This window comes from Pinus tabuliformis, chromosome J (assembly GCF_031772625.1).
Source record: "Pinus tabuliformis cultivar Carrire ecotype Pingquan chromosome J, CPIR1, whole genome shotgun sequence".
Classification (NCBI taxonomy): Eukaryota; Viridiplantae; Streptophyta; class Pinopsida; order Pinales; family Pinaceae; genus Pinus; species Pinus tabuliformis.
In genome coordinates, this window is record NC_142295.1 from 27,548,041 (window position 1) to 27,560,880 (window position 12,840).

The window sequence follows — 12,840 nt, forward strand, 5'->3', positions numbered from 1 at the left end:
CTAGACACAGGATCATCATCAGGAGCTACATAGACATCATCTGGTTCAGAGTCTGAGGATGCCTCAGCTTGATCTGCAACCTCAGTATCAATGCCACCAATGACAATAGAAGTGGACCTAATGGAAGCACGAGTTTGTCGACCTGCATGACTAGTGCCTTCCATTGGTTCTTTGCCTTTCCTTGATGCCGCTATTGATCCTAGTTCTGATGCCACCACATAATCTGCATCATCCCCCGCTAAAGCCATGTCGATATCAAAATCAGCCTCAAACACAGGTTCTTCAGTCTCCTCCACCCATTCTGATGTTGGATCAATATTGTCCAACACAATGGCATCTAGATCAGGAGTTTTTCTCATCATTTGGAGCTCCGATTGCATTTATTGTTTAGCCCCAAACCATGAAATCCTGAAAACCATTAAGTCTACTGAATTTTGAGTGAAATCTAAAATTCTAGTTTCTCCATATGAAATCCAATGAGGTCGAAACCACTCTCAAACATCCTGAGTCATTTCATGGTAATGTTAAAAATTTAAGTAAAAGGATGAAAATGAAAATTAAAGGAAATGTCACTTTTACTTTAAGAATTTAACATTACCATTAATTGCTAACATTGTTAGGGTTGAAACACCCTTAGTTTCCCCCCAAAACTCCTGAAACACAGTGAAAAATATGATTTTTAAACTTTACGGTGGGCGTGCCTAAAACCGGCCGGTTTGATACAAACCGGCCGGTTCCGTCCTAAACCGGCCGGTTTTCACCGGTTAGGGCCAAAAAAAGGTGAAATGCCAAGTCAAACCGGGTTTTTTGGCCGGTTCGGACCGGCAGCCTTGCTAACCGGCCGGTTTGACCGGTAACCGGTTTTTGAAAACGGTTTTAAAAACACTGCTGAGTCTTAATATGCTGCATCATGCTGCCCATAGCACTGCCACTTCTAATTGCTACACTGCAACTCCCTGTACTATCCACTTCTACTACTGAAACAGATTCTCAATCATCCCCATCTTCTCCCTGAAATAAACAAACTTTGTTCTTCCTAGAGCCTTGGTGAGAATGTCTGCCACCTGTTCTCCTGTCGGAGTGTACCGTAACTGTACTGCTCCTCATTGGACACAGTCTCTGATAAAGTGACACCTGATGTCAATGTGCTTCAATCGATCATGAAAGATTGGATTCTTAGAGAGCTTGATGCAACTCTGATTATCACACAAAATATTGGTCGCTTCCATCCTTCTCCTAAATAGATTCACAAGCAACTTCCTAAGCCATATGGCTTCACACGATGTTGTGTTAGCTGCCATATATTCAGCTTCAGCTGAGCTCAGAGCTACAGATTTATGTTTCCTCCTACACCAGGAGGTCATTCCTGATCCAATGTTGAAATAATACCCAGTGGTACTTTTCCGATCTACTGAACTTCCATATGCGTCAGTGAACCCACTCAGCCTGATGTCATTGTCTCGGGTGTACATTAGTCCATGCTCTACTCTTCCTCATATATATCTGAGAATATGCTTGGCTATTGCCCAATGCGCCCTCTTTGGTTCCACCATGAACTAAATGAGGGTGTTGACAGCGTAACAAATGTCTGGACTGGTATTGACCAGATACATCAGGGACCCCATGAGCTGCTTGTACAAGGTGGGATCGACTTCTTTATCTTCAGATGCATCAATCTTCTTCCAGTTGGTAATCATTGGAGTAGCCATAGGTTTACAGTCCTGCATTCTGAACCTTTTCAAAATTTCTGTAGCATATCTCCCTTGTCCAAGGAAAATTCCACCTTTTTGCTGCCAAACTTCCAATCCCAGAAAATAATGCATCCGCCCCAAATCCTTCATGTCAAATTCTATAGCTAGGTTTTCCTTGCAATCTTTGATGAGCCTGGATGAACCTGTTAGAAAAAGGTCATCCACATATAACACCAGAATTAGAGGCTCATTCTCTACAATCAGATAGTAGAGGTTGGGATCTGCGTCACTCTTGACGAATCCCATCTTCTGCAAGTAACCATCAATTTGACTGTACCATGCTCTAGGCGCCTGTACAAGGCTTTCTTCAACCTGCATACATGAGATTTCTTCCCATGTGTCTCAAAACCCTCTTGTTGTTCAACGTATACTTCTTCTTCTATCACCTTGTTCAAGAACGCAGTCTTGACATCCATCTGGTGAATATCCCACCCCATCTGTGCTGCAAGGGATATCACAGATCTAATAAAAGTATACCTGGCTATTGGTGTGAAGGTTTCTTCATAGTCTATTCCTTCCTTCTGAGCATACCCCTTAGCCACGAACCTGGCTTTGTATTTTTCCACACTGCAATCTGCAGAATATTTGACCTTGTAGATGCATCTCGAACCTATAGCTGACTTGTCCTGAGGCCTATGTACCACTTCCCAGACATCATTGAACATTATGGAAATGTATTCCTCCACCATAGAATCTACACATACTTGATGCTGAATGGCCTCCTGAAAACTAGAGGGTTCTCCAACTTGAGCCACCAAGGCTTGGTTCCTATTTGGCTGTCTACGCTCCCTTTTCTCGTTCCTAGGAGCTCCAACAAAATCCTCTGCATCCCATAGTATTTGTCGAAGTTCCTGGCTCGTTCTTCCACTGGTAGTGGGTAGATCTATTTGCTCCTCCTCTTCCTGAGACTCCACCTGTTGTGATACCTCTGGAATTTTGACTTTAGGAGAAATACTGGTGTTGGTTTCTGCTGGTCGAAGTGGTTGGACCAATGGATCATCCTTTGACTGCTCTTCGGAAGGCATTTCTCGGGGTTTCCTAAAAGCTCTGTCCTCCATGAACTTTACTTCCTATTGAATTACGATCTGCCTATTTCCCAGAAGATAGACTCTATATGCCTTAGCATTCTCGCTATATCCCACAAGATATCATTTTTCTGCAGTTTGATCAAATTTCTTCCTCTTTTCTTCAGGTATATGGCAGTATGCCAAACTTCCAAATATTCTGAAATGACTCACCTCAGGCTTCTTACCAGTGAAGACACTCTCCGGAGTAATCTTACCTAATGCCCCGTGAGGAGTCCTGTTTTGGACATATACTGCTGTGTTGCATGCCTTTGCCCATAGAACTTTGGGCATATCCTGATCATACAACATCGCCCTTGCTGCTTCAACAATAGTCCTGTTCTTCCTCTCTGCTAGTCCATTCTGCTCCAGATTATAAGGAGCTCTCCATTCTCTTATGATGCCTTCCCTTGCGCAGAAATTAGTGAAGTCCTTATCAATGTATTCTCCACCATTGTTTGAGCGCAACACTTTTATCTTCTTCCCTGTCAATTTCTCAACCAGGGCCTTAAACTCTTTGAATCGATCAAAAACCTCATCCTTGGTTTTTAGAAAGTAGATCCAAGTTTTCCTGGAATGGTCATTAATGAAGGTGACAAAGTATTCGACACCACTAAGAGCTTTTGTGGACATGGGTCCACAGATATCCGAGTGTATCAATCCCAAATCACTCCTAGCCCTACTGTTACTTTTGGAATAAGTTGCTTTGGCATACTTGCATAGTGCGCACCCTCTACATACATTGCCTCGTTTGGTACTCAACTCTGGAACTCCTGTGGCGATTCTTTCGAGAATTCTTAGAGCCCCATGGTGCAAGTGTCCCATCCTCTTGTGCCATAGTTCATTCACATCTTTTTCCCCATTGCTACCTATCAGTGCTATTGGAGATTCTAGCTGTAACTTATACAGCCTGTTACTTCTAACTCCAATTTGGACATTCTTTTTCCAACTCTGATGGTTGACATATACTTTCTTCCCAATGAAGAAAACATCATAGCCCTTGTTTTGTAACTGATATACAGAGAGTAAGTTCATCCCCAATCTTGGCACATGCAGCACATTGGTCGCTCGAAGCCGATCCCCTGCTTCTGTTTGAAAAACTATATTACCTCTTCCTACGGGGGTACATTTTGACTTATTTCCCATGGTGATTTGGAAGTTCATCTGTTCTTCTTGATAGCTCGAAAAACATTCTCGTATTCCTGTCATGTGCGTAGAAGCTCCATCTTCAATATACCAAACCTTAGAGGAGCCAGAAGTTGCTAAGCAAGCGACCTCTTCTTCCAGTCTGGAAGCTAACATAGAATAGTCGTGATCCATATTCTTCGTGCTTTCCTCTTTCCCGAGAGAACTGCGTGAGTCCTTTTGAGTTGCTGCCCCATCATCATGCTCTTGACTCATTGCAGATTCTCTAACCCTATTGCCCAATCTCTGCTCTGATACCATGTGAAAATTTCTAACATGAAATTCTACTGCAGCAACTGATTTATTTCTCCTACTTATTTTTCACAATAAGTTATTTACAAAACCCTTCAGTAAACATCAAAATAAATTCTACTGCAGTTGTCACATAAGAGCATAGAGAAAATAACAGTGATATACAAGCACAATAATCAATCACATCAACATAGTTAGTTTTGGACAATAGTCCCCGGAAAAACCCAATGCGGGATAACCGGTGCAACAGATGAGGGTTTATAGATTATTCTTCAGCTACAATCTCTTTACAAGGAATGATTTTACAGAATATAAAGACACCTCTGAGAGAAACACCTGAGACAATTTTCCTCCTTGCTTTGGAGAAATTCTGACACCCCAGAGACCCTCAACCTTCACTGCGTCACCTCTGCGTCACTTCTGCGTGAGGACTGCGTCCCTTGCTGCGCTGTCTCTCTGATCTTTCGTCTGCGCTGTCCCTCTGATGCTCTGTGTCACCTCCTCCTCAGTCTTTGACTGATGCTGATGCCCTCCTCTTCCTTCACCCTGCAACTCTCCCTCTGAAATCGAAATCCTTCTTGAGAATCGATTTCCCTCGGGTTACTAAGTATTTGCCCGGTGTGTCTCCAAATGACTCTCAAGTCTTCTCTTATACTTTTCTTGTTGATGAACCACTGACTGAGATTAAGTCTCTAATCAATAGCTAATATTAAATTAGACTTGATCCTCGTCTCTTAGAAGCTTCTCACCCATACTTTCATTAATACCCATTAATATTTTTATTTTCCTAAGTTTAGACTTAGGAACCTCCTTAAAATATTAATTATTTTAATAAAATACAATCCGGGTGGAATTTCTCCAAACAATTTCTGGGTCTTGGAGATCTCATTTGTTCTTGCCCCTCCACAAAATTTCAGAGCTAGAGCACATCCGATGCTACCCAAAAACAACATAATGTCCCTAAGGGGCATATACTTTGCCTCCACATCCCCATATCTTCTTTTGATGGCCTCCTTTGCGAGATCCATTGTCTCATAAATGTAGCCCATTTGGGTTTGTCACCATCAACCATCCTGAAAGTTCAAGCTTTCAATTTAAAGAAATATGAAACGAAAATAAAAAGAAGCTTGAAATGAAATTTAAAAAATGAAAAAGTTAAAAGACTTGAAGTACCTGGAAAGTCTAACAACGGACTCCGTCACAACAATAATCTCTTCAGAATCTTTCCAGAAACCATCATTAAACACAAGGCAACAGTTTCAATGCCTTCAAGGGCCTTGGAATGTTTAGATGCCATCCACTCAAGTCCCAAGAACATCCTCTTCAGATTTATCTTTTGGTCAACCACAGATTGCAAAGATATGAAATTTGTTGCAAATCTAGTCACTGCAGGTCGAACAATTTCTTTACCCTCAGTGTAATTTCTCATGGTGTTTAGGACAATAGTGTGGTTGTATAGGTATTTGGTTATGGATTTTGCCTTCTCGACAACCTCATGTATCCAATGAAGCTTATCAATGTCCTCAAGCATTAAATCTATGCAATGGGCAGCACAAGAGGTCCAAAAACTGGTGGGGTGCCTAATCTCAAAAAGTCTACTAGCAGCCATATAATTAGCTGCATTGTCGGTGACAATTTGTACAACATGTTCTTCTCCCACTTCTTGAACGACTTCCTCCATCATTTCACAAATAAGTTGGGCAGTCTTAACCTTGTCTGAGGCATCCACTGATTTGAGAAACATTGTGCCTGCTGGACAAGATACAAGGAAATTTATTAAAGTTCTATTCCTCTGATCTGTCCATCCATCACTCATGATGGTGCACCCTGTTTCTACCCATGATGAACGAAACTCAGATAGCACAAACATGACATCTTCAACCTTTTCTAACAATAAATCTGTCCTAAGGCTCTCTGATGAAGGGGCTTTGAACCCTGGACTTGCAACAACAACTGCATCAATCATAGCTTGCCAATAAGGACTTCTGGCACAGTGGAAAGGTATGTCAGAATAGTACCAAAAGTTAGCAATGGCCTTCCTTACTTGACTATGGATATTTTTTTCCAACCAGTGGCATCCAAGGTAGGTTGGAAATCGAGTTTTGTGCAGGGAGCAAAAAAGGCATTTTTGTTTCCACCTCTAGTGTTGAATGCAGGAGGATTCATTTGGCCTTGAGTTTGACTTGGACTTAGAGGCATGTGTGGGAAACTTGGGAATGACATTGAGGATTCAACAGAGGGAGATGACAAGGGGGTAGTGGAAGAAAAACCGTCAACTCTAGGAGTTCCTATTTCTTTTTCTTGCTTTTCTTTCTTGGCATTATGCTGACTCAACGTATCAATGGACAAGGTTGCTTGGTGTTTGACATTTTCGTCAACATTTTTGCAGAGACCTATATCATGGTCGGGTATCTGTGCAAGGTGGTACTTGAATCTATAAATGCCTCCACTACATTTCGTTTTGAAAAATTTACAAAGGAGATTGGGGTTTCCAGGAATCTTGTCACAATATGCCCAAGCAAAGTCCTTCTCCCTCGGTAATGTTGTTGTTTTGGACTCGTGTTTAAATTTTGGCTTCTATTAAGATTTCGAGTCGTGCCCACTACCTTCTGTTTAATTTGGCTCATGTAAACAGTAAAGGACAATAAAAGATTAAAATAAAAAATGCCATATATGTTTGAACTTTGAACTTAGGAATCATGCTAAATAACTGGAGGCAACATATAGATTAGGGCAGGTTGGGCAGCATATAGATTGCTGTAAAAAGCATTGGCAGTTTTAAACCGAATAGTCATGCAAAAATGCATTTTAATTTTTTTCATAAATTGTTATCTCAAAGACTCAAACTAACTGTTTTGATTCCCTGATATCAAGAGTGATTTAAAAGTTGGAACATGTCTGGAAGATCTGCTCACGGGTTGTGCTAGAGGGTTCGGATTTGTGGTATTCTCACTGTTCTCAGACCCCTTGATGGTTGACATCATTTTACTTAATGACAATATCTAAAATGGCATAGTTGCTGTCTGGACTTTGATTTTTATGTAATAGTTATTTCAAAGAGCCAGTGGGGGGACGTTGTGAGAGGATGTTGGATGTTGGACAGGGTTTTCACCTAGTTGGTTTTCATAGGGTTTAGGTTATTGAAGAATTATTTCTTTTCAAAACCTAAAATATAGGTATAACTATATAACTTTGACTAACCAAAAAATAAAAATTCACCACTGACCAGGATTCCCATGGGAGAAAGTAAACTTGCACTTTGTGGATGTGACCACACGATGTTTTTGTAAGAGGCCCAACATCATTAAAAAAAGAGGTCCAAACGTATTATATTTGAACTATTATGTTGGTTACGAAATGCGCCTCTTTCATAAGCGATATATAAATAATTGTGCATCTGATTATAATAGTCCCTTCACTCTTGAGTCTTAACGCAGTGGAGCATTCAGCCGTACGAGCACAAATTAACATGGGCAGGGAAGCATTTAGCACGAGAACAAATTAACATGAACAATGGAAAGAAACAGGGTCCTTACCCATCGCTTGTCTCGACATCTCTGCAAAATCTGTGGAAAACCAAAAATGAAAAACTGAAACTGAAACTGAAATCTGCTGTGTTAAAATGTGGCATCTCTGCGAACTTGCGAAGCGGCTTAACCGAAACCGAAATCGTGGAAAATCGAAACTGGAATCTACTTAACGTTTTCAAATGCTGTGTCTCTGCAAAGTGGCTTAACCTTTTAAAATGCGGCGGCAACGAACCCTAAATCGAAATCATAAACCGATAATCGCCAAAAAAATGGGAAACTCGTCGCAATCGCAGAGTCGCGAGTCAAACTCGCGTTGACCACGAGTCAAACTGAGTCAATACGAGTTTGACTCGAGACTTTTGGATGCCGAGTAGATTCAAATTTGCGAGTAATTGTGATCACTCGACGATTCTTGTTACATTGCATTTTACAATTAGAATTTATTAAAATTTCCATCCAACGGGAAATTTTAAAAATTAAAAAACTGACCCCTAGACCTAATCAAATTCTGTGAAATTTTATGAGTGATCTAGTATGGTAATATACAATGACTCTAGACACTAGGACTCACCTAAGGCCTTGCCATCAAGCCACACTCTGACTTTGGGGTTATGCTTGGAGGAAAAAACTCAATTAATTATTAAGTGCTCGAAAGTACCTAATAATTAACCAAGTAAAAAAAACCTCCCAGAGTAAACTCACTTGATGACAATGTCCCAAGTTACCTAGGCCTATTACATGACTCAATTCATCACACTAACATCACTTTACATCATCCCTGTAGGGCTTGCGGAATCTGAGTACAATATAGAAGAAGATGAGAAGAAGAAGATAGAGTTAAAAAACTCTGATGATATATGAACTCTAATGGTACATGAAGCCTCTGACATATCCTCAAGCATGGAGTCTTCAAGAAATTTTAGGTGCAACTTCAGTGGTCAATAGGGCCACAGAGTCAGGTTTGCTATTAGAACGGGTCAAAGAGCCCCCTGGAAGGTGTTGAAGAAGAGTCAAGCTATCTTTCAAGGGATTTTTGCTGCATATTGTGATGCCATCTGAATGAAACCTCTAAATATCAAGTGAGATCATCTTCATTAGGGACATGAAACCATTAAAGCATCATAGTGAACCATATCTAATGTAAGGGGCATAGAAATATTTTACACAAAATTCATCTTTAGATGTCTAAGTAGAGCAGGATCTGTAAACAAGTTACCTCACTTATGTTAAGGGTGATTAGGTCAACAACCCTATTTGGTGCTTCCATCCCCCAAGAGGAGTGAGATGTCCCAAGTTAGCCCATCAATCCATAGATGCGTGCGATGTGGTGGTCATGGAGTGGGAGAAACTTCAAGGAAAGCGCCATGACCATGTGATCAGCTAATGGGGGTCCAATATCGTAAGTGTAATGATGTCAGGAGGGAGAAATTATGGTGGCATGAGTTACCCCTTTCCTCGGCCTCCTTTTCCACCTCCTTGGTGCACCTTTTACTTTAATGATTTGTCTTTATTTGGTGCATAACTTAGGAGGCCAAGATTGCTTTAGGCTTCTCCAAATACCCCCTTAAGATGTAGCTGTTTCTCACAATCAAGGTTGGGACTTTCAAGGGTTCCTTTATTTTAGATGAAGCATTAAATGCTTGAGGAACTAGGTGATGGCTAATGAGGGGTAGAGCTCATGCTAGGATTTTGTCCACATGTTAAATATTGTCTCAGCCATCTTTTGCATTTTACATTTTCTTTCATTGTGGCTTTATATGCTTTTAACTTTCTTTTAGCTACATCAACCTCTGGGGCCAAGTTTTTGTGTCTTGACTCAAGGATGTGGATATAGGGTGCCAATCACAATGATGAGTGATTACCAACCCGAAGAATAGAGATGGATAATAGGATAGATGGAAAGCGATAAGTATGGATTACCTTGGATGCTCTATATCAATCAGTGCCTCCCCAATAATGCCCTTCCTAAACCCTAATGCCTCGGAGGAGGTCCTATTGAACTATAGTCAAAGAGTAACCTCCCAAGTGAAGTGTGGGAACAAGGATACAATTGAGATCGGTCTATCATCCAATTTGCCTTGTGATCCATATCAATAGCTCCATAACCTTAAATGAAAGCACATGATTGCAAGAATGGTTTGAGTACTTGCCAAGAGGTGGCCCACCTTCTTTCAAGAAGAATGCCATATGGGAGAGAGATCTGAGTGGAGCAATGGGTGGAGAACTCGGGCATAATGCTAAATGCTGACCATCATGGGGTTGCTGGCTGATTGGCTGTCAAATGAGGAGAAAAAATTTCGTGGGTAATTGGGCCTTGTTGTGTACTTTAGAGCCTTTGTTAGTGAAAGCATAGCACTTGGAGAGACATCTAGCCCTAGTACACATCCTTATGAGTAATATTGATGTTTTAATTTGATTTTCCATTGGCTTATATGCCCAATTTTATCTTGGGACCTCATTTACTTTGGATAGGTATGCTTGCTACATGTCATCATTTTGAGTATGCATTTGTTGTTTGTTAGGGGCTTGGACTATGTTAACCGTGACAAATGTTAGTTTCTGATGGAATGGAATTTCTTTAGCATAAGTAGAACACGCCTCAAACCAAGTTTTATTGCCCAAAATATCTAGAGGAGGGAATGTGCCTCCAAATATGTGAACTATACTTTAAATAATGTGTAATACCTCATAAACTAATTTTATCATGCTTTTACAGCCCTATTTGCACCAAACATCCCTCTTGCAAGGATTAGACTCATGATCAAGTGACCGCAATGTTACCTTAGAGTAAAGCGTTCATCATCAAGTGATGTCCTTTGTCTAAAACAATGTTTGAGGCTAGGGTGTTCCCCCTTTAGGTCTTTTCTTTGCCATTTATCATGCCCTAGGCCTCCTCCAAGCTAGGGTGTTTGCTCTCCTTCATGCTCTTGACCTCCTATGTGTAGGGCATTCTTGTTCTAGGTTGTATTTGATGTCTCATCCTATGATAGATCATGTTCTAGACATCTCCTAAAGTATGCTGTTCCTGTTCTAGGGCTTCTATCCTTGATCATGCTAAGTGTACCATAATGGAATATCCTAGTGAAATGTGCTTCCATCAATCTGTAACTGTCCTTGAGCTCCAATGGTCTTCCTCTGTGCTTGCTGAGAGAAGAAAGTTCCATGAAAATGCAAAATGAACTAGACATTTTCAAGGTTAACAATATGCATACTAAAAATAAGAATATAGCTGCAACACTTAGGCTTGTTTGTAGTCGTACAATAAAGTGGATAGCTTATTCAATGTGACAGTTAAATCTGTATGCTTAATGGGAATCGGTTTCAATTGAGATCACAATTTCTAATAAACAAATCCCTATTTAATACTGATTGCACCAGAAGCCACTTGATGTGTTTCCACTGTTCATATATGGGCCTCTATATACCTCCAGCAATTGGGCCACATGTCTTTCTTGAGTGAGCTTGTATATATTACAAATATTGCTGATTCAAAACATTTACAGAGACAAAACGAAAGAAATAAAAAATTTACTTGATAGTGGTGCTTCCTACACCTAATTGGCTATTTCAATCAACTTCCATTTCTCAAATTCAAATGCTGCACCTAATGCCATATATAATTTGTGTCTATTTACAAACATGTGTATACCAAAAAGTGGGATATTATAGTTATTGGTGCTTAAGCATCTTCAGACAATGTTGCATATTCTATAAGCTGTTGTAATGCCTGGGAAAGAGTTTTTACTAGTTTGGTACATGATAATTTTTTAATCCAATCTGAACTGATTTAAAATTTTAATATATATTCCAAAAATAAACATGCATGCCACTTATGTGTGGTTTTGTCACTATCGGATTAACAGTTTATAAATTAGTAACATATATATATATATATTTGCCTCTTCATCTATATATATTCTTCTTGTATAACTTTCAAGCCACAGTTTTCAGAGAATATATAATTCACTATTATATTCTTTGATGAGAGGTACTTAGAATGCCTTATCAATTACCTACTTTGATTTGAAATTGACATATGGTATACTTATTTGATTCATTTTATTGCAGAGTTATCTTTGAATGAAATTAGACTACACTTCTCCAATGGTTCTCAACTCAACAGGCTTTGGGTTGGAAGCAGTCCTTGCCTTGATGAATGGCGTGGTGTCATATGTGACAATGAAACTGCGAGTATTGTGATTGGCCTGTAAGTTTTGCATACTACTAGGTGATATAGCCATGTTTTCAAATCCCAAATAATTTGGATAAATGGACATATTCTTGTGTATATTTGCTTTTTAATGTTCCCATTTGAATTTGTTTGTGAATAGTTTAGCTAGGTGTTTCATTTCAGTAGGTCATTTATGAAAAACTTCATCAACATTTGAACATATCTATATATTTGTTAGTTTCTATTTTTTAATGTTTGTGTCAAATAATCAACATTTGATATTAGTTTTTAATAAATGTTCAGCAACCACCTTATTTTATGTGAAATACATGTTGAAGATATTCAAGTCCTTGAATGAAGTGCAATCCTAGAGGTACTTAGGAAGGTTGCGCATTGTTACCACATCAACACTTCCTCTCACTTTAGGCCAATTCTTTTCCAGTTCAAGGGGGAAACCCTAAAAATGAATGTTTAATATGTTCTTTAGAAATAAAGGAATGGTGGAATTAGTGTCTATCCAATCTGGTGATGGAGTCAAGATCAAAGAGCAAGAGGATTGAATATGATAGAGATAATAAGATAAGATGATTTTATTAATGTCCAACAAATGACCACAAAAGTAGGCCAATGGGACTTGTTACCCACCACCTGCAGGTAGTGTAAATAGGAGAATTTTTTTTCTCCTAGATGGTCCTCAGCCGACAACCAACAACCTGTTGCATGCTGTAGACCCCAGATAGTTCGATGTGCCATTTTCTCCGCCACCTGAGCCAGCCATGTGGTCCCTCGCCCATCTGTTATGAATGTATGTTTGAAGGTGGGTCTCTTGACCCCAAAGGTATGACTTTTCATTGCTTTGGTTGAGTAATTTTGTTTACTTTTCATGG

The 12,840-nt window shown here is 39.8% G+C and overlaps 1 protein-coding gene across 8 annotated transcripts in view; it reads left to right on the forward strand.

Annotated features, from left to right (window-relative positions):
- The window catches only part of LOC149225260 (receptor-like serine/threonine-protein kinase ALE2), a 390,048-nt gene that overhangs the window by 67,331 nt on the left and 309,877 nt on the right, over positions 1–12,840 (forward strand). For all 8 annotated transcript variants that reach the window (XM_089377022.1, XM_089377021.1, XM_089377023.1 and 5 more), the window contains one exon: positions 11,851–11,989. In XM_089377022.1, the coding sequence (XP_089233148.1) occupies positions 11,851–11,989 (139 nt within the window). The remainder of the gene's footprint in view (positions 1–11,850; positions 11,990–12,840) is intronic.